Here is a 23,658-nt window from a genome sequence, read left to right on the forward strand (position 1 = left end):
TGATTAATTTTAACCCCTCCCCCCTCCATGAATGACAAAACTGAGGCCCAGAAATATTAAATAAGTTGTCAAGAGAGAAATGGAATGAGAATTAGGAAAAGCACCTTCCAGAATAACATGGTTGAAAACACTAAAGGGAAGCATAATACTGCACACATCAAAGGACATAAACGGCCCCTGGCAACAAGGCAAGATAGGAATGCGACCTTATATTTTCTTTCTTACATTTTTAGAGTTTGAACATCAAGTCCAAAAGTATAGAGAGAAGTTTTCACCAGTTGGACTGAGAAGGTAAGTCAACAGATACTGTGAGTGGTTTAAGAACACATGGGACATTTAGGTGCATAATCGCCTCAAATGGAACCTGGGCCTTAAAAACTCTCTGGATAGCGCACTAGTGCCATCTAGTGGCAAAGACTCTGCATTGCAGGCACTGGGTCCCTGAAACCGTCACCAGCATCTAAGCAAGAAGAGGCAGGAATGGGCTGTTTCATTTCCCCTGCCAATGTTAGCAGATTAGTACTGGCTGCCCTGGACGCACTGTGTTCAGGATTCTGAGAACACCTCTGTGTTCCTCAGGGAAGAACGTTCATTGGCCATGAACACTACAATAATTTCTAAATAAGTGAAATTAATTTTTGCAGCAGCAATGGATGCCTTTCATTTAAGAAGAACTATTTAGGTAGTTAAGGCTCTTGCAATTTTTTTTTTTTGACATGGAAATCAACTAGAATTTGCAGTGAAGAAATACAGCTGATGATCATAAGGAGATAACTATTTCTAAAGGAGATAACTATAACTAAAATATTATAAATATTTTAATGTATTTTCCCAAGATACGCACATAAAATTAGTATGAAACTGGTTAGCGGCTTCTCAATTTGTTTAAATACTTTCGTAACCTAAAGAATGCAAAAATGACGAGGCAATTCTGGAATAAAAAATTGCTGAATTGTTGTCCCAAATGAGGATACACTAGATATACTTTATATGATGGTTTTACCCGATTTCCTGGCTTTATTTAGACAGGGAACAATGTCTCTGTGGAGCTAACGTAAGAAATCCAGACAGTTACAATAACTGAGAAGAGTTCATAGACTACACACTACATACTACTACAGTCTAGTACTGAGTATCTCCAATACTTGGTCAAGAGGAGCTACGTTGGCTTTGATAATAAAGTTGCTGAGTGGAGTAGAGGAGGGCTCGTCACCACAGGGAAGGTCAAGAAGTCACAGACGAGCTGGGGGCGGCGAGGTGGAGCAGGAGCTCTCAGAGATGGCCCTGTGGTTTACAAGGTCACCAGTCAACCATCGTCATCTCGTCCTTGAGATGTGACTAAAGGAACAGTAGACTAGTAGAACGGTAGAACTAAAGGCCAGGTCAAAGGAAGGTGGTCTTTAAGGCAGACAAGATGGGTAGAATACTTGAAGGTGAGGAGCCGCAGGTGAGAAAACTGCATCTGATGCACAATGGTTTATACAATTTTATAATCCTAAAGTGCATGCCGATATGTGAGGAGATTGCCATATTAATTACGATCATATTTGCTTTATCAAATGCAAAGGGAGAAAGGACACAGTAAATTTTTTAATCTGTATAGAAATATATCAGGGAAAGATTTCTCTTAATGAGAGGGCTGTACCATGATTCCAATATTCCACATAGAAGAGTATGTGCCTTTACACCATTTTAAAGGGGTGGTTTTTAAAATACTATCGAAATAGAACAAGGAACGTCTAACTTAAAAATCAAAGGAAATAGGAGAAGTGTAAATTAGGTATGTCAGCATCAGACTATAAAGTGTGGCACCAGATCTGGGTAAGCTACAACATTAGGACTGCAGGTGCCAAGATCAACCAGATAAACACTGATGTTATCTATAATTACCTCATTTTTAGCTTAAATCACAGGTAATGAGGGAACTCAGAGACTCTAAAAGGCAATTAGAAACTATACTGGCTTTTTTGCTTCCTATATCAGGAATTTTTAAAAACTCACTTTTATTTAAAGCTTTCTTTTTTTCCCTCCATAATGAAACATCAGGGCATATTACTTATACATATAAAAACAAAAACAACTCACAATTACTCACAAGCCTAAAATGGATTTCTTCATATTTCTAGGTGAAAAATGTTCTCATGTGATGAGGCATCATTGAAACAAAGGCAACTGGTAGTTCAGCGTGTGGTGGTGTGTTAAAATTAATTTGCAATGATGTTTTGATTCGAGTTTGGATTTAACTGTGAATTGAGAAATCTTGAGCTTCCACGTCAATATTCACAAGGTGGATAACCACTGAGTTAGCAACAGTTTTGGACTGTCAGATATAATAATCTTTTTTTTAAAATGTATTATTTTCTCCAAAATATAGTGTTTAAGACTTTCTAAATTCAGGATCATATTAAAAGTACTCAACAAATGTACTTTCAGAAAAGAAATAAGAAAAGCCGTGTCACGAGGTTATAAAAAATTAAGCACATAATAAGTCATATTACTAATCAAAGGATCAAACATATAGAAATGAGGTGAGAAAAGGCGTTACTGACAATCGCTACGAAGTTGTCTGAAATGAATGCTTTCTATTCCATGGTTTACTGATGTTTCTTATGTAATTAACAAATAGCGGAAATCCCTTTCTTCAAGACACCTCGGTGCACACCTCCACCCTCTTGGCCCCCCTGTCCCGCCCTTGTTTTCCTTGCTATTGGTGATAACCAGCATGGACTTCATATCTTATTTTCTGTATGATAAAGAATTTACCACACAGTCTATGATGTAAACAATACTGCAATGGAAATACAGAATTGAAAACAAATTATTTTCTAGTCATTTAGAAGAAAGCATTTATTTCCCAAAATCTGATGTCCTAATTAAAAGTCAATCCTGTTTCTTAAACCATGTTTTCCAAGACTGGGTTGACGTGTAGGGAATAACACATATAGAAATACATGTACTTTTGAAATAAATACTTTCTCTTAAAAAGGTTTAAGTGGATTATATTTTAACTGAATCCATCATTCATTTGATGACCAGCACTATGCAACAGAACTTCCTAAGATGACAGAAATGTCCTCTATCTGACCATCCAATATGGTAATCACTACTCACACGTGGCTACTAAACAGGTGAAATATGGCTAGTGCAACTGAACGACAGTTGTTTATTGTCCTATTTTAATTAATTTAAACCTAAACTTAGCCCCATGTCACTAGTGGTTCCTATATCGGACAGTGAAACTGTTTTAGGATGATAAACCATTCATATATACATTCCCTTTTAAAGTAACAACTAAAAAGTTTCAAGAGATGTAAAGATAAATATGCACATGATACATACTCATATAGTGTCCCTGGGGAAAGAAGACAGAAATACATTAAAAGCTAGCCTATACAAGTGGTTAAAAAATCAAGATGATTCTATGAGAGACGTTAACACAGTATAAAATTCACTCTGGGCTTCCCTGGTGGCGCAGTGGTTGAGAGTCCACCTGCCGAGGCAGGGGACACGGGTTCGTGCCCCGGTCCGGGAAGATCCCACATGCCGCGGAGCGGCTGGGCCCGTGAGCCATGGCCGCTGAGCCTGCGCATCCGGAGCACAGCCGCAACGGGAGAGGCCACAACAGTGAGAGGCCCGTGTACCGCAAAAAAAAAAAAAAAAAATCACTGTAAGTAAAATCAGATATACATGTAAAAGTTTTCTTTCTTCCTTTTTCGTCTCTTCGCTCCCTGCCTCCCACTGTGTTTCTGTCTTCATCACCACTCTCTGCCTCCTGCTTCCTCCCACCTCCCTCTTCACTCACACACACACACTCACACACATAAAAGTTAGAAAAGCAGATCTTTAGTGATGACAGTGGTACATCTATAAGTTACCAAAAATGATCGATACTGGAAAGAATCATAACTGAGATTTGGACTATGAGCATATTATAACCATACTTGGCAAGAGACTGGCTCAAAGATCCAGGAAATGGTAATTTAAAATGAAGATCAACGGGCCACGTGATCAAATAAACTTTAATTCAAGGTCAATGTGTACTTTATAATTTGTTAGACTAACGTACCTGGGAAAACAACTTTACATGGGCCCCTGGAAAAATAAGGAAATACCCCAACCCCTGGGTGACTAGAAAACATCACTTATTTATACTTAAAAAGAGAAAGAATGCACTGATTTTAAAAATCCATGCTTGAATACCTAATTTACCCAGCATGATGAAAGGCCAATGTATGCCATTTTCTCAACTCAAAAATGTTGACAGGGGCTTCCCTGGTGGCGCAGTGGTTGAGAGTCCACCTGCCGATGCAGGGGACACGGGTTCGTGCCCCGGTCCGGGAAGATCCCGCATGCCATGGAGCGGCTGGGCCTGTGAGCCATGGCCGCTGAGCCTGCACGTCCGGAGCCTATGCTCCGTAACGGGAGAGGCCACAGCAGTGAGAGGCCCGCGTACCACAAAAAAAAAAATGTTGAGAGTACCAAAACATTTCTAAAACATAAAGGAGTTTTTTTGCAGATGTGATATACATTTGGGGAATGCATGGCTATTTGCTTCTACATTAAATAACTCCACACTGCTTGGCTTTTGGAGTTTTCCATTCTGTTTTTAGTGGCATTTCTCTCATGACCATAGTTTTCAGGCGATCAGCTATCGATTCGTAAAATAATATGTTAGCTTTCAGAAATCCTAAATCTCCACCCCTGTCACTTGCTCACTTTTTCTTTTTTAAAACCAAGACAACAAAGTAAACTCTGAACTGTCATACATTCTAGCCCATTTCAATAACATAAACTATATTAGCCTTTTTCAAGGAAAAAAAATGAGAAATTAGATAAGCACTTTAAGAACCGGAAGGGCTTTCCTGTGACTAAATCTACCTAAATAAACAAACTCTTTGGCTATTTTAACATTTTCCCCATTTCTAACTCTCTGATTACATCCTCCTTGGGTGAAGATATTAGAAATTTGACCTCTAAATAACTGATATGTTACTGCATCTACAAAGAAAAGAGGGGAGATCCCTTTTCTCAACAGTAGACACTGGAGACACTGAAGTGGAGGAATCAGGGTGTGGAGACCCGGTTCCAGCCCACACGGTGCTTCCCACGCAGGCCTGAACACCAGTGGCAGCGGTACTTCTCGCACCGATTTTTTGAAACAGCTGCTCCACATCACAGTGGAAGATGAGTGGTTTTCTCACGACCTCCTTGCCCAAATTAAATTATGCTTCATAAAAAATCCTCTGTTAATATGCAGACATATCCTCCACTGCTGAAATTTTATGTTATTTGAAAGTTCATGTACTTCAAAAGAACCCAAATCTAGTCCTGACTTCATAAAAGACCTTTCGTTACTTTGTTATTTGCTGTTCTGTTAGTTCATACACGTGATAATTCAGATATTCCCAAATGGATGCCACAAAACAATTAATTATACCACCACAGATACCTTTATAATGAACGAGAGCAGGATGTTTTCGTAAAGTTGTTGCGTGGAATGCTACTATAAGATTGAAAATCAGCCCCGGAAGAAAATTTTCATTTTTTCTACAGAACTTTTAAAAATACTACAATTAGGAATGGTACCTAGAGAGACAGAGGCAGGAAAACGGGCTCCTTCTCTAGGGAGCAGATTCCATCAGCAGCTCAGGGGCAGCAGGAGAAATGGGGGTGGAAGCAGTGTTCAAAATGCCAAACAGACCACTCTGGCTCTCTTTATTTATCCTACCCCCTCCATCCTACTCCAGATCTCTCAGGTGGGAATAAATGAGGTCAGAATACAAAGGAGAGACTGAGGCTCTGGGCGTGGCCCTGTGGTGCCTGTGGAGGAGGGATGGGCAAGCAAAGGACAGGCGTTACTCTGGAGATTATAAATTTATTCTTGTGAACCGAACAAGATCCAAACTACCAGAGCTCTGTGCCTGATTCAGTGACAGTGGGGCTCTACCACTCAAGGGAGCTTTAAGATCTAGAAGCATGTGAAAAACTGGAGTGAGAGTTAAGAGATGGGGTGCAACTATTCTGCTTTGCTTCAGATGGGTTCAGAGACTTGGTCATGTCATCCAAATTATTTTTCTAATCTGAACAAGTAGCTGGAAATACAATCTTTGAAACTCCTTGAGAATATGTCAACCAGACTAAACTACTTCTATATCTATCTCAGAAAAGTGCCTCTATAATCCTGGAATGAAAACTAGGTCTATACGTTCAGATGATACTAGGACATCTTTTTAATTTTCAAATATTCTCTCATTACCAGGCTAATTTTATTCCATAGCTGGTTTATTGATTTCTCCCTTATTTCTAGGCACATAATATTCACTCTCATTTGTAACATTATCAACTATTTCATGTAATTTTGTGCAATTTAAAGATTCACATTTTCAACTCCCACTTAAAAATTTTGATCACTGATTTAGATATATCAAACATCTATGATACACTGAAATCTAGTGTCAAAATAGCAGTTCCTGCAAAGTAACAATGTCACCACAATGAAACAGTTATTTGTAAATACCCATGTTGTATGAGTTTGTCACTGACAAGTACAAGGCCAACCGAATCTACCCATTCTGAGTGCCCCAAACCCCCAAAGAATGCATTGCTGCAGTAGAAAATGAAGAATGTCTTTGTTCATATTGTTCGCCTCACGGAAAACTCCTGTTCATCTACTTTGTCTAGCAAACATATCCTTCCTCCCAACCACAACCCACCCTCAATATTAACTAGCCCGTCTGGTATTCCCCTAGTTCTTGGTGAAATGCCCCCACGATGACACCAGTCCTCATGTATGCTAGTTGCTTCCATGTCTGTCTCCCCTCCTAGATCACGAGGGCACCAAGAGCAGGGTTTTGTTTTAATCGTTGTCTAGCACACTGGCTGGGCTGTAATGGGTGCAGAATAACGATCTGCAGAATGAATGAAGATACGTTAGGTCTCATGATGAACAACAACAAACTTTCATATATATTTGGGTTGGCCAAAAAGTTCGTTTGGGTTTTTCCATACGCCGGAATGGAAATGGATGTTTATATATATAAACAAATGTCACAAAAGCACTTTTGAAAGCTCTGGATTAATAATAAATGAAAAAATAGGATTATTAACCACTGCCACTTTCCCTCAAAAGGCAAGGTAATCTGATATAGAAAAGAGACAAATATTAAATACCAATTTTATTAAAATATTCTATGTAAATTTCACCCTTAAACTATATCTTTGAGACATATAGACTGTCCATCAAATCAAACATCAGAAATTTATTGCCACTTTAAAACTATATAGAATTTTAAAATACTTCCCTGGTGGCACAGTGGTTAAGAATCCGCCTGCCAAGGCAGGGGACACGGGTTCGATCCCTGGTCCAGGAAGATCCCACATGCCAAGGAGCAACTAAGCCCTTGCGCCAGAGCTACTGAGCCCGCATGCCTAGAGCCCGTGCCCCGCAACAAAGAGTAGCCCCCGCTCGCTGCAACTAGAGAAAGCCTACACGCAGCAACGAAGACCCAACACAGTCAAAAATAAATAAAATGAGTAAATTTAAAACACTTTTCTGAGATGAAGGCCAACTTTGTTAGGTGAAAAAGTTGATTAAAACTTAAAGGATGTTTTAGAAAAGACAGAGGAAAGAAAGAAACTAGTATTGTTACTCACTATGTGTTAGGTGACTGGTCCAGCAGTTCTACACATTTGTGTAGAACTCTACAACTCTACAACTCTGTGATATAGGAGCTGTTAATACTCCAGCTTCACAAATGAAGTAATTAGGAATCAGGGAGGTTAATTACCTTGCCTAAGATCACACAGTCAGTAAGTGCTGGAGCTAAGATGTAAACTTTATTCTGTCTTATTTCTATCTGTGTAGTTTTTCTAAACTGTTTCCCTAAATTATGTATTTATTCTTAAGAACTTAAAGAGTCAGTGTCATATAATTATATAGATTCTCAGCAAAATACAGGCATCCCATCAAAGTGAGGAAAGCAACTTTCTAAGAATCAGGAAAGAAACCCTAATTCTAGGTCCTCCTCTTTCATCTATTTACTAAGCTATGTCCTGGAAAAATAATTTAAAAGGCAAGGCCTCAGGAACTTAAGATGAGTGGGTGGAGAAGGAGTGGGATGGGGAATTCAGTTTGGTCTTGATTATCTTTAGTATGTGTTATGGACTGAATGTGGCCCCCACAGATTCATGTTCTGAATCCTGACACCCAATGTGACAGTGTTTGGGGGTGGGGCCTTTCGGAGGTGAGTAAGTCATCAGGGCTGAGCCCTAATGAATGAAATTAGTGCCTTTACAAAAGAGGCTCCCAGAGATCTTTCCTGCCCCTACAGCCAAGTGAGAACACAGTGAAAAGACTCCATCTGTGAACCCGGAAGTGGGCACCATCAAACACCAAATCTACCAGCATCTTAATCTTGAACTTCCCAGCCTCTAAATTGTGAGAAATAAATTTCTGTTGTTTATAAGCTACCTAGTCTCTGGTAATTTGTTATAGCAGCCCAAACAAACTAATACAGTATAACTTTCAATAATTAAATTGTTTCTATAAATCCGTATTCCTAAAAATAACAGATTAACAAATTTATATCATTCTAAGAGCATAACCAGAACCTAGATTTCTAATTTTAAATCCAAAGTATGCTTTTGCCCTATTATCTCTAATATTTTGAATCACTGCTTCATTGTCATTTCAAGAGACATATGACCCTCTTACATACAAATGGGGGTGAGGAGGAAGGTACTATACCAACAATAAATGTAAATGATGTAAGGATATTTCCCACATCCTCCCAAATTATTAATTACATGTAAATAGGATACATAAACGTCTTTGTGATAAAACTTGAAGCCTAATTTTAAAAATTTCTTCACTGACTAAAGAAAGTTCAAATTAATGGTTTTCTTCCTTATTCAGAAAAAGACAACTTTTAAATTCAAAAAGCTAAACCAACTATAATTTTTTTTTAAACTTTTAACCAACTTAAACAGCCTTTGACTCTGTGGGCTACAGAATACACCACACTGAGAAAGGGAGGCAACTGTGGAAGCTCTGATCAATATCAAGAAATAAGAGAAAAACAAATACCATATGCTAACACATATATATGGAATCTAAAAAAAAAAAATTGGTTCTAATGAACCTAGGCGCAGGACAGGAATAAAGACGCAGACATAGAGAATGGACTTGAGGACACGGAGAGGGAGAAGGGTAAGCTGGGACGAACTGAAAGAGTGGCATGGACATATATACACTACCAAATGTGAAACAGATAGCTAGTGGGAAGCAGCCGCATAGCACAGGGAGATCAGCTCGGTGCTTTGTGACCACCTAGAGGAGGGGTGGGATAGGGAAGGTGGGAGGGAGATGCAAGAGGGAGGAGATACGGGGATATATGTATACGTATAGCTGATTCACTTTGTTATAAAGCAGAAACTAACACACCATTGTAAGGCAATTATACTCCAATAAAGACGTTAATATATATATATATATATATATATATATATACGTATATATATATATATATATATATATATCAAGAAATAATGCCATCAGTACTGTAGTGCCAAGTGGCTTTTTATTTTCTTTCCTTAAAATGAAAATAAAATATATAAAGGGGAAATTTTTCCCTTATTTCTTCAACAAAAGTTCTTTTGAAATATGAAACTTGGTCTTTCTTTAGAGGGAAAAAACTATGAAGCCAAAAAGAATGAATATTTCTTAGTTAAAAAAACAAACAGTGTGTAGTCTATAGTCCTTATTCAAGGACTACACATTTTTCAAGGCTCAAGTCACCCTGTTATGCCAGCTGTAGGATTTGCTAATTCAAAAGACACACATAAGTATTTTGCAATTCTTTTTTGCATCCAACTACCTTTTTTTTAAATTCAACATCAGGGTTTCTGACTAAATCATTACAAGTTTTGTTGATTGGCTATGACTCATAACTGGACAATCACTGGTTGATATTATTTTGAACTGTCTCTTGGAGTCAGCATTTCATTTAAGGTATTATTTGAAAATTATCCAATTGTCAAAATCCAGAAGATAATACATTTTTACTAATGGTACAGCTTGGGAAAATACACTCAAAAATGGTACCACGTGGGCTTCCCTGGCGGCGCAGTGGCTGAGAGTCCGCCTGCCGATGCAGGGGACACGAGTTCGTGCCCCGGTCCGGGAAGATCCCACATGCCGCGGAGCGGCTGGGCCCGTGAGCCATGGTCGCTGAGCCTGCGCGTCGGGAGCCTGTGCTCTGCAACGGGAGAGGCGGCAACAGTGAGAGGCCCGCGTACCGCAAAAAAAAAAAAAAAAAAAAAAAAAAAAGGTACCATGTGAAATTAAATTGTAAAAATAATTAGGGTCAGCTAAGATGATTTACCACTGAATACACAGAATCTAGAAAATCAGAGTTAAATAGACAAAATTATTTTAAAATAATCTAAAATTATTTATATTCCATCCTATGCCATTTATACAATGCCAAGATGTTGTCTGAAATTTAAGCAATATTTTGCGTTTCCCAGAGAAACTCAAAATAACTGGTCTGAGTTTTCTCTAAATTGACTCTTAAAACAACAGATTTTAACATGAATTTGTGGCTACATAAACACAGCCTAACTCTTTCAAAAATGAAGTTATTTTTATACCGGTAATTATAACATTATACTTTTAAAAGCTTTACAGTGACTCAAAAAACCATACAGACTTCCAATGAATTTTTGCAGAATATCATAATTTGATCAATCAAGATATTTAAAAACATAGGGTAAAAAAGGGAAAAATTTTAAATGCTCACCTTCAATTTATTTCATAGGTCACTGTTATACCATCTAATAAGATAATTAAAAACATGCAAGCAGCTGGTACTACAGCTAAACAGATTAATGTAATAGTCTGTAGTCATATGTGCTGGCAAGGGGCTCGCCTCTTTGGAGAGGAGAAGGTCAGCTGCCCTTGGGAAGAGGAGGGGGGATGGGGAGAGAACGCTCCTACCATGTGGCCCTGTGCTACAGTCACTAAGTTAAACATCTACTGCAAACTGTTCATCGGCAAACTACTCTGCTCTCATACCCTCAGTTTGAAAGGGTCTCAGTTTTAATGGTGAAATAAGAAACAGAGAAAGCTCATTTAATCTAACAGAAAACATTAACACTAGTCTTCAAAAAGCACAAGGTATACTGCATAAACCAGTAATATCTTCTAATATCTAAGATTCTTCTAATCTTTCCATTTTACCACATCACCTGCAAATTAGCTGGGAGAAAAACAATTAAATTTTAACAGAAACTTCCAAAACAAGATCTAGCTATTACCCAGGCACCATATAATCATCATACTGGTGCCTTAGGAGTTAAATGCAGCTATACTCTATCTGAATCAAAGAAGCAAACCACAAGAGACAAATCCAAAGTGAAACCTCCTAGCCTCTGGAAAACAAATCTATGAGCCTTAGGCACATAAAGCTATAGATACGGTCCATTGATTGTAAATTTCAAACTTTGTCAAAATTCCAAAAATCCACCTCTGAATTTATACTCATAATAAAACATCTTCTTCTTATCTCTACTATGTGTACAAATGTGTTACACAAAGGCAACCTGGAATATACAGCAGAGACAGAGTATCAAGCCTCAGGTTAAGCTTGTTCTTAGCCTCCTTTCTGCTAAAAAACAAAAGTTACTTTCCTGTAAGACATTTTGTTTTTAAATCTTCCTTTTGGTGTCTCTACATTAGCGCACGGTAAAAATATTCTACAGTACCAGAAGATTAACAATGATGACAATGATGAGGATGACATGGACTGGAAGATAAAATCAGCTAATATTTATTCAGCATCTGCCACACAACATTAGCCCATTAACTCCTTGTAACAAATGTGCTTTATTATCCCCACATTCAAGGTGAGGAAACTGAGCCGAAGACTTGTCCAAAGTCTCCATTTGGAGTCAGGATACGAACCACCTCGCTATGTTTAGATATTATTAATAAACAAAAAACAGAACAACAACAACAAAAAAAGAGACTGTGACCTCTTATAACTGACCATCTAAGACCACAATAATATAAACAAATAATGGAAAGAATATAGACTTAGGTGGCCAATTCAAGACCGAATTGGAAAGTTAATAAAACCTTGGCACCTGCTATAAAAGGGTACACACGTGGAAGGTTAAGTGAACAATAAGGCAGCAAAGTTGCCAGTTCGCATGAGGTAAGCACAAAGAATTAATAATATTAATGCATGGCTTTGCATTTAGATTTTCAAAAGGCTTTATCTTATACAGTCCTATCTCGATCTTTAAAACAGTTGTGAGAAGGAAGCAGGCCAGACATTATAATGTCCATTCTATAGATAAAAAATTAGAGCTAATCATTATCCCAAGGCACAGCATATATAGCTTGAGTATCCTAGTACTAGGTTGACAGCCAGAATTATCTGCGAAGAAAGGTCAGGATTTCTGAGGTGGTTTAAAACACAAAGGTAGACTTGTTAGGCTAAAGATATTTGACGGTTGGAACATTCCCATTTTTCTAATAACCTATTTCTACTTGCTTTAAAAGAGCTCCGATAGTAATGGAAAAATAATTTTCATTTTCAAAAGTAAATTTTATTGACAATTCTGTTGCCATTTTAGTGTGATTCTGCAACAATTCCTAGGTTTTATCAGTTAACCTGATGTGAAAATATACCCTAGAGCTGTGCTTCTATGAATTCTGCATTTAACACAAGTGTCAAATTCACAAGTAAGCTCATTATATTGTAAGAGCTATTGCCTACTCAGTAGCAAAATATTCATTTCACACCTTAAATACTATACTACTATTTAATAACAGCACTGGCCTGCCAACTATTAAAAGCTCATTTTTGTACACTGTACTACCTGAGTTTTTTATCTTGCCTTTTTACTTACAACCATAAATTAATATCCTAACATTACAACACTGACAGGCATTGATTAAAACTGTATTAGTTAACAACATTAGTATTTACTGTGCAAAGTTGCATTAGGAGTTTATTTTTAAAGTACAATTATCATTCAATCATACTAAGATACTTTAATCTTCAAACTACTCAAGAACAAAATAAACTACCAGATAACACTGTGCCTTCGTATTAACACATTTCTCTTAACTTGCTGTCCATTAGTTACTATAATTAGCTAACTACAAATGTAGGTATGAAGTATAATTCACCAATGAAGTTGATATATACATATGGGTTTTCCTGCCTTTGAAATACATCTTTATTTTCCTTTTGTCTTGGATTTTTTTAAACTGTATTTATATCTAATACTGATATTCCCACCATGGATTTCACACATATTATCATCTTAGCATTCCTCAGTTACATGACAAACATGAATATTTATTTAAATATCTTTTATAGAGAGTTCCCTGGTGGTCTAGTGGTCAGGATTCTGCACTTTCACTGCTGTGGCCCAGGTTCAATCCCTGGTTGGGGAACTGAAATCCTGTAAGCTGTGCAGCATGGCCATAAATAAATATCTTTTTTATTCATCTTTTTTTTTTTTTTTTCGGTGTGATCAACATGTTCAGATAGAGGATTCTACCTATTATTTAATATGTCAAATTCCAAGCTTTATATTACACTTCAGCACTAAAAGAAGGTTCTGGAGAACTCCAACATTTATAAGGTGGGATGGGTACAGAGAAAATATAATGACAACACGTGAGCTTTTACTGCTGTTATAATATGCTTCTAGAACACCATGGGAACATAAGCCTTCTGTAGTATCTGTGACACTTGAATGACTGATTATTTATAAAGACCCCAACTGGTATAAAATAAAGATGTCAAGCATCTCAATTACCACCTCATTTCTGGAATTCATAAACAAACTGTAAAAACTTTCACAATTACCACAGTTTTATTAAGTGCTTCCTGAATATAAGGCCCTACTCTAGATGTTAACAGCTTGCCTGGGATCTGAAGAAACAAATGACACATTTCCAGCTAGGTATACAGAATATGTGTTCAAGAAAAAGATAAAGATTCTCAGCATAAATTCCATACTTATTATAGAAAAGAAGGAATTATAGCTTAATATTCAAATGAGTTTCCAAGTGTACAGTGGTTCTTGCATATATTTTATAGCATCAACACACAAGTATCGGAACTTATTAACCCTAAGGACAATGTACTCCAATTAAAGTACTTCTTCAAGAATCTGCATTGCTACCTATAATGCCAAAATGTATTATTACTCGATCTCTACTTTTTATTCCCCAAAAGAAAACAACCTAGTTCTTACATCACTTTGGTTCAGTATATGAATTTTCAAATATTACTGGAAATACATTAATCTTTCTTCTTCCTAGGTTTCCCTGTTAAGAAGATACAAAATATATAAACATTTACTCAAGCAAATTCGAGTTATAAAGAGAATATTAACAAATAACTAGATAAGATGCATGTTTCCTTAATTGCTGTATCCTTTTTAAAAATTGTTAATTGAGATGTAACTGCCCTGTTTGCTGAAGAGCCAAATGGGATGTTAACAAACAGCACTTAATGTAACCACGGATTATATTTTATACTCTCTGAGATGCTCACAGGCAGTACACTCTGTATTAGCAGGAAACTTAAACAAAGGAAGCCTTTAGTACTGTAAGAGATATACTGGAAAAACTAAAACAAAAATGGATTATATTGAAACTTAATACTACATATGCATTCATTCTAACCATCCTACTCTAGGATAACGACAGATATCTACAATAAGTCCATCTACTCAAGAACTAAGAATGTTACATTTTCAATTACTCAATAAGTCTGCAGGACAACTGCATACCACAAATATTCTTCACATTTGTCAGATTTTTTAGAACCCTGTAAGATTAGGTATCTTGTAATATTATATGTCTACGTATTCATCACCTACCTATAGGAATTAAAAGTTCCATCAGAGTCTAAAGCAGAACTTGTTCTTTTTCCATTTTGATTTGAATCTCCTGGAAAAAAAAATTAAAAATACTGAGATTATGAAACTTGAGTATTCCAGTTGAAAAGCTACTGTGTGACAGCTCCACGCGGTTATTGAGTCAAAACAACAAATATCCCCTTATCCCTCCCCCAAATGTCTTTTGTAATCAGAGTCCTTTAAACAAAAAATTCATTTTGATGTTAAAATATAGACTAACACCACCACTCCTAACTTGGATAGGAATACTACAGAAGTAATTGCAAACAGGAACAAATGAAGTATAATACAGCCATCTTCTGCTTATGATTCACAGACAAAAGCAAAATTTATACACCATTTAATCACAAACTAATGCTTATAAACAAAGGGCAACTTTTTATTAGTGTCCTGTCCACTGGCAGAGTCAAAAGAGAGCAGGCAGACAGCAGACATGGAACACCCTCCCCCGGCCCACCTCACCCCCTGGCCCCCCAGTCCTCCACTCTCTAGGAATCTGGTCTGCAGAGAGCGAGAACAGAAAGCTGAGAGGTGGTGATCAGGAATGCATTGTATAAAGACGCAGACCTACTGGAGAATGGACTTGAGGACACGGGGAGGGGGAAGGGGAAGCTGGGACGAAGTGAGACAGTGGCATGGACATATATACACTACCAAACGTAAGGTAGATAGCTAGGGGGAAGCAGCCACATAGCACAGGGAGATCAGCTCGGTGCTTTGTGACCACCTAGAGGGGTGGAATAGGGAGGGTGGGAGGGAGGGAGACGCAAGAGGGAAGAGATGTGGGGACATATGTATATGTATAATTGATTCACTCTGTTATACAGCAGAAACTAACACACCATTGTAAAGCAGTTATACTCCAATAAAAATGTTAAAAAAAAAAAAAAAGAATGCATTCTAAGGAGCTTTTAATACATCTTAATAGTCTTCCCCAAACTTTATGTTTTAACTGTGGGCAAAAGTTCAGTAGTTTAAAAAAATAAAAAAACAACAACATCAAAAGGTATTTCTGCCTCATGTAGTAATATCAAACTTTTAGGGAAAAAAAACAATTCCTCTCAAGCATATTCATAAAATCAGATTAGAACAAATTCATACCTATCAGTTTAGAGATCATAGAATAAGAATAAATTTGCTAAAGAAGTTTAAACAAATGCTTGCCAATGCCATAATATAAAATATACATTCTTACTCAAAGAAAATTAATTTTAGCTTAAAATTTAAAGTATATACTTAAAAGTATAGTTTTTAGGAAACCATAGATACTACTATTAAATATATCATTTATTCTTAGAAACAAATTAAATAGACCAGAATCTGATTACATTTTATACTCCTAATTCCTATAATGCAACTTTCAAACATCAGGTTATATTCACTTTTAAAGCTTAATAATTTAAATGATTTATTCAATTGTTATTTATACTTTCACTCCACTTTGAACATTCTAAAGTACCACGGGAGATTATCACAGTGGTCCTGGTTAAGTCAAATAGTTACAGACCTTTCAGTTTAGAGGCGAGATTATTTTAAATTACTGAATATAGCACTTAAGGTACCATACATATATGATTATGTTGCTCATTAATGGTTATTGAAAGCAAAAGTGTAACTTTAATGATAGCTACCTATTTTTCTTTGCACATTTTATAGCTGACTGACTAGTCAAAAATGTTGGTTCTCTTCAAAATCTTTGCAGCTGCACCCAAAGTGTTTAGAAGAACGAGAATTGGTCTGAGCTCACTTACTGAACTTTTAAGTGTACTCTTTTTTTCAAAATACACTTTCCGGTTTTGGGGGTTTCTTTTCATTAAACAAAAACCCTGAAATGGATTACAGCATTTGAAAATGTTGCCAAATTTTATAGAAGAAAATAATCCAAAACACTTAAATGTTTAAGATCAATCTAGTTGAGTATACTCTGTTAATTCTTTGAAAACATGGGTACCGTAAGATGACTCATGCAACATACTTCATTTGCTTTTTAAAAAAATTAATGGTATTATCATAAATAAACTAAAAAGATTTAAGGAAAATTAGTCTCTCCCTGTCTTGCTAAATGAAAATTTCCTACAACACATGTTATTTAACAGCTTGCAGACATTTCCTGTAAAACGTTCCACAATCAGCACAGAATAAGTACTACATCATACATTTAAAATATAAGCTTTCTTTGTCTTTAAAACTAAAGATTATGATTACTTAAATACATAAAATCTCACCAATGGAATATTTCTTGTCCTCTGCTTATATTTATCATAATAAATATAAAATACTTCAAAGAATTAAGGGATTTTCAGTTTTTTAAACACCAAAGTTTTGTCATCAAAATACATCACAAAAGTTTTCTTCATTTTATACCTGTATGGAAACGAATATATCACATTAAATGTAACCCTCAAAGGATTGTAATAAGGAAAAACAACAGCTTTTCTTTCTCTAAAACATACCAAATAAGGAGTACAGTTGTTTCTCACAACAATATTAGAGAAAAGATTTCAGAGTTTGCTATATGGGGAAAAGGCTATAAAGTTTTGAAGTGGGAAAAACTGCTTTGTTCCTTCAATCCTCTAGATGAAATTAATTATAGCAAATGTTTATGAAAACATCTGTTCCTTACAGCTATAAATTCTTAATTTTAGTATGGACGATTCCAGGCTCTTACTTTGGAAGTTAACTGTCTGACAATTGAAAGGTTTACCAAGGAACAGACAGAATTTGTAATTCTGGAAAATGGTATATACAGTGTGCTATATCCGGTAGAGATTTTCATTTGTGTGAAACACTTGGAGGGGCTTAAAACTGGTAACCAGGAGAGATCAAAGACAAACAGAAAGGCTCATTTTTCATTTAAGCTGTTATACAAAAAAAACATATCTGTATCACAAGAAAAGACCAACTAAGAATTAAAAACAAATGCTACTTTATTATCAACCTAATTTGGAGGTAAGTATAACAAAGTATTAATTTTATCAGGATTTTAGTAAGTCTAATGCCAATACAGCCATGGGAAAGTATATGTAGTGTTCCTCAAAAATAACAACAGAGGGTGCAAGAGAGTTTAATATGATGTTTTTATTTGCTGTTCTGATTCTTGAACTAAGTTGTCAGGTAGCTGTAACTGTAACAAGGATACATAGGTTGTTTTTAGACTTTCCCTCTCTCTCTCTCCCAAACACACAAACACACGCGCACACACACACACACACACACACGCAAAAATACATTTTTAAAGTAATCTCACACAAAGGCCTTTAAAAACCAAACAGCACAAATACTTAAATATGTTAACAGAGTTCCTTTCATTTGCTTGAAAAGTAATTTAACAATAGAGTAAATTTTAAAAATACAATTGTGACTTTAAAGGTATTCCAATATTTAATGTAAACTAAGCCAGTAAAATAAAATGGATGTGTTTACTGAGTAAATCTTAAATAAATACATAAATTATATACAATATATAACATACGAATTTTGTATGTCGCTATATGCATGTGTAAGATTGTACAACATATATATTTGTAGGAATGGTTCATCAATTATCTGTGACCATTACAGTTTGAAATTTACATAACACATTCATTTCTCATTAATTGGTAAGTAACTTTGTGAAATGAGTTCATAACATTCAGAATTAAAATAAGTTGGCTGATTTGAAAAGAATATGCTCATAGTTACATTGTTTTTAATGAGAATACAAAGAGCATAGTATTTTCCATTAGTAATCCCTAACATATATGTATCTAACTTATTAAAACAATAATATGTATAACGGTGACTTAAATAGGATAAATTAAATTTGGACTCCTTTTTTAGCTTTTACTGTAGTCATGCTTAGCTAAGAGCATTTACAGTATCTATCTGTGCACTGCTGAAACCATGCTGAACAAAGTTTACAGATTTCCAGAGTGCTTTTTATGCACAAATATCTGCTCTATAAGGGGGGGATGAAGATTTTAAACGAGGCTAGGTTAAAAACAACCAGAATAATGCTGTAAGTAAGCACACCTACTCAACTGTGCCTTCTTCAGTTTACATGTAAAAAAAATCAAGTTTTAGAGGATCACATGGTACTAAGTATGAATTCTGAAAAATATTACATAAGTTTTAAAAAGGCTGATCTCTGAATTGTTAGAGAAATGTCATCATGTATGTGTGATGAATAATTAACAGTAAGGGGAAAATATTTGGTTCAAACTTAAGTTGAAAGCAAACTTATGGATAGCCACATTTTAGTTGTGATAGGATAATATGACATAAATGAATAGTGTAAACACCTAAAACCTTGTGTGTCTTTTAAATGAATGAGGATTACTACTGAAATGTTTTAGTTAAATCTGAAATCCCATTCAAAGTGAATGATTCAAAAAAATCTATAAATTACGTATATTCATGGCATTGACACAGTTAAGGCAAAGCATAATAACTCAGCATCGTCAATGAAATCAGTAGCTGCAAAGGTTATTACCTCATTTCAGGAATAAGGTAAACAACAGGCTCTGTAGGCTAACTATTTATGCTAAAAATCTAGGACCACTCATTAGGTTTAAGAGCCAGTGCTCAAGTAAATACAGGAAATTTGTTTATTCAATAATTTTCCATTTTCTCTATCACTGTTAATTTATCTACATTCTAATGATTTAATGGCCATATTTAGTTCTCTACATAATATTTTCAAATTATTAACTTACATAATGAAACTCAGATGTAAAACAAATACATAGGAACTATTTTAAATAAATAACATTTCAAGTGCACAATTTTAATTTAAGAAGATAATACTTGTTATTCTTGTTAAATATTGAACAGAATTCTTTTTAAAAAGAAAGCAGAATGACATCAGCAGAGTGGCAGAAGATACAACTCCAAGTTCTTATCCTCCCACAGAAACGTCGAAAAACTAGAACTGTCGGAACCAACTTTGTAATGACTCTGGAAAATAGTCAAAGATTTACAAGAACCAAGTGAACAATGAGCCAAGAAAATGGCAACTGGAAAGCTCTGTGGGGTTTTTACTTGCCTGTTCTACCATCTCCCTAGATCAGCAGCAGTCTTGAAGAAGTAAACTAGTTCCCAGTGTAAGTAAGAAGTAAGCTAGTTCCCAGGAGAATAGTACCTGGTTCTGGAGGGAGCAGAGAAGACCATATTTTCAAAGTATTGTGTAAATCAATTCTAACTTGTTAGGAGCTACCTGAAGAACTGACATAAGATGTTCATCTCTTTTGCATCTAAATAAAAAAAGGAAAAAAAAAAAAGGTGGGCTTTGCTCTTGTACCCACTGCACATCAAATTAAGAGCCAGCAGATGCCTGGGGCAAAAGAATACAATCAAAACATAAAATAGACCACCTAAGGCCTGGGAGAAAAAGCTAGTGAGAGTTTCTTTGAGAAATTAGGACATTCAAAAGCACCTGGGTATGCAGGGAAATGTAGAACACTATGCACATACCCAGGGCAAGATGCATGATGATACAGAAACTGAGAAGACCGTTAAGTTTCCACCTGAAGCTGACCACTAGGAAGAATGCAAGCCTGGCTAAATGATGAAGGACTGCAGCAGAGATAATCTGAAAAGATAAGGAGAGGTTCAGGGTTTTGTTGCTCTTCTTAGCTCCTGGCATTCAGAAAATCTCTGTTAAAATCCTAGCTGAACACAACCTAAGAAATAAAGACTTCAATGACTATGTATGTCAAACAATAAGTCTTTGCAAAAATAAAAAAATATTTCAGGAGAATAACTAAACAAATGGACTGAAATGGTCTTCAAGAATATAGAAAATAACAAACCCAGGAGAAGGGGAGAATCTGATTTCTGGAGTAACCAATATAATATTTAAATATCAAGTTGTCAAAAACAACAAAATCATGAAGCATACAAAGAAACAGGAAGCATGGCTCGTCAAAGGAATGAAAATAAATTGACAGAAACTATCCCTCAGAAATAACTGGATTTACTAGACAAAGATTTTGAAACTGTCTTAAGGATGTTCAAAGAGCAAAAGGAAAACATAGACCAAAAAAGGAAAGAAATCAAGTAGAGAATAAATCCACAAAATGACATTAATAGAGAGGTAGAAATAATAAAAGGAAATAGAATTTCTGGAGCTGAAAAATACAATAACTGAATTGAAAAATTCACTAGAGGGGCTCAACCACAGGTGTGAGCAGGCAAAACACAAAAATAACAAAGTTGAACATACGACAATTGAAATTATGGAGTCTGAGGAGCAAAAATAGGAAAAAAGTGAAGAAAAGTGAGCATACCCTAAGAAACCTGTATGACACCATCACGCACAGCAACATATGCATTATGAGAGTCTGAGAAACAGAAGAAAGACGCAGAAAGAATATTTGAAGAAATAATGGCCAATAACTTCCCAAATTTGATGTAAGACAAATATCTACAAATCCAAGAAGTTCAATTAACTCTAAGTAGGATTAACTCAGAGACTCACACCAAGACACATTATAAGCAAACTGTTCTAAAACAAAAACAAAGAGAGAATCCTGAAAGATACAACAGAAAAGTACTTTGTCACAACAGAGAATCCTCAGTAAGATTAATAGATGATTTCTCATCAGAAAACATGCAGGCCAAAAGAGTGGGATGATATGTATATATAGATATATATCTATCTATATCTATATATAAAGTGCTTTAAAAAAAGGCTATCAACCAAGAATTTTATATCTAGCAAAATATTCCTTTGAAAATGAGTGAGAAGTTAAGACATTCCTAGAAACACAAAAGCTGAAACTAGACATACCATAAGAGAAAAGCTAATGGCAGTCTTTCAGGTTGAAAGGAAAGAATACCACACAATAACTCAAAGCCGTGGGAAGAAATAAAGATCTCTGGTAAAGGTGAATATGTGAGCAAACATAAAGCCAGCATTGTTGTATTTAAGGTTTGTGATGCCACCCTTTGCTTCCTACAGGATATAAAAACAAATGGATAAAAATAATTATAAGTTAATACAACTGAGCAACAATGTATAAAAATGTAATTTATGGGCTTCCCTGGTGGTGCAGTGGTTAAGAATCCGCCTGCCAATGTAGTGGACACAGCTTCTAGCCCTGGTCCGGGAAGATCCTACATGCCACGGAGCAACTAAGCCTGCATGCCACAACTAATGAAGCTGAACTTCTCAGCTGGTTTTCACTTGGATTATACGGAAAGTTAAAAAAAAAAAAAATGTAATTTATGACACAACATTAAAAGGGAAAAAGACAGAGCAGTATAGGAGCACATATTTTGTATGCTATAAAGTTAAGTTTGGTTATTGACTTGAAGTAGATAGTTAAAAATTTAGGCTTTAAATTTTATCATTTAATCCCTATGATAACCACAAAGAAGAGATCTAAAATTTACACAACAGGAATGAGAAGGGAACCAAAATGGTCACTACAGAACAAAAACAGAAAAATACAACCAAACACAAGAAAAAGCAGTAATGGAGGAAATGAGGAGAAATAAGGTATAAAACATACAGAAAACAACAGCATCATGGCAGAAGTAAGTTATTTCTTATCAGTAGTTAACATAAATGTAAATGGATTAAAGTTTCAATCAAAAGGCAGAGATCAGGGCTTCCCTGGTGGCGCAGTGGTTGAGAGTCCGCCTGCCGATGCAGGGGACGTGGGTTCGTGCCCCGGTCCAGGAAGATCCCACATGCCGCGGAGTGGCTGGGCCCGTGAGCCATAGCCACTGAGCCTGCGCGTCCGGAGCCTGTGCTCCACAACGGGAGAGGCCACAACAGTGAGAGGCCCATGTACCGCAAAAAAAAAAAAAAAAAAAAAGGCAGAGATTAGCAAAAATGGATTAAAAAAAAAATCATGATGCAACTGTATGTTGTCTACAAGAGACTCATTTAAGAACCAAAGTAAAAGTATGGAAGAGAAAATAACCAAAAAAGGAGATACTTGGCTATAACAATATTAGACAAAATGGACTTTAAGTCAAAAACTGCTACAACAAAGAAGGACATTATATATTGATAAAAGGGTCAAACCATGAAGAAGATATAATAATTACAAACATATGCACCAAACAATAGAACATGAAAATATATGAAGCAAACATTGACAGAATTGAAGGGAGGAACAGACAGTTCTACAATGAAAATTGACAGAATGTCTAGAAAGAAGATCAGTAAGGAAACAGAGGACTCAAGATTGTAAACCAAGTAGACCTAACAGACATAAAACACTAGCCAACAACAGAATATACAATCTTCTCAAGTGCACATGGAACACTGTCCAGGACATACCATATGTTAAGCCATAAAACAAGACTCAATATATTTAAAAAGACTGAAATCATACAAAGTATCTTTTCTGACTACAAAGGAACAAAGCTAGAAGTCAATTACTGAAGGAAAACGGGAAAATTCTCAAGTATAGTAAATGCAAATATGTGTGTCTATAGATGGAAAGACAGAAAAACAGGTCAATATGTAGGTGGGGTCTGTATGAACACACAGTGGTTGTAAATTTTAAGAAAAAAAAATGCTGATGATGATCTTTGATTCTTTAAAGTAATTTCCAGGAAAGAAAACGCTTAATGAATTGGTAAAATTAAACTGCCCTGTTCAATTTAATGAAATTATAAAGTAGAGGTATTACAGCCTCATGATTAAAAGCTAAGGCTCAGGCAAGATAGACCTGAGTACATACTCCATCATTTACTTTCCCTCTGACTTAACTGTTC

The 23,658-nt window shown here is 35.8% G+C and overlaps 1 protein-coding gene across 11 annotated transcripts in view; it reads right to left on the reverse strand.

Moving 5' to 3' along the window:
* Positions 1-23,658, reverse strand: part of TBC1D5 (TBC1 domain family member 5) — a 536,700-nt gene that overhangs the window by 253,330 nt on the left and 259,712 nt on the right. For all 11 annotated transcript variants that reach the window (XM_089911191.1, XM_089911192.1, XM_089911189.1 and 8 more), the window contains one exon: positions 14,908-14,977. In XM_089911191.1, coding sequence (XP_089767317.1) covers positions 14,908-14,977 — 70 coding nt within the window. The remainder of the gene's footprint in view (positions 1-14,907; positions 14,978-23,658) is intronic.

This window comes from Delphinapterus leucas, chromosome 4 (assembly GCF_059928025.1).
Source record: "Delphinapterus leucas isolate spDelLeu-1000000601 "Yukka" chromosome 4, BTC_Dleu_Yukka2, whole genome shotgun sequence".
In the NCBI taxonomy this organism is placed as follows: Eukaryota; Metazoa; Chordata; class Mammalia; order Artiodactyla; family Monodontidae; genus Delphinapterus; species Delphinapterus leucas.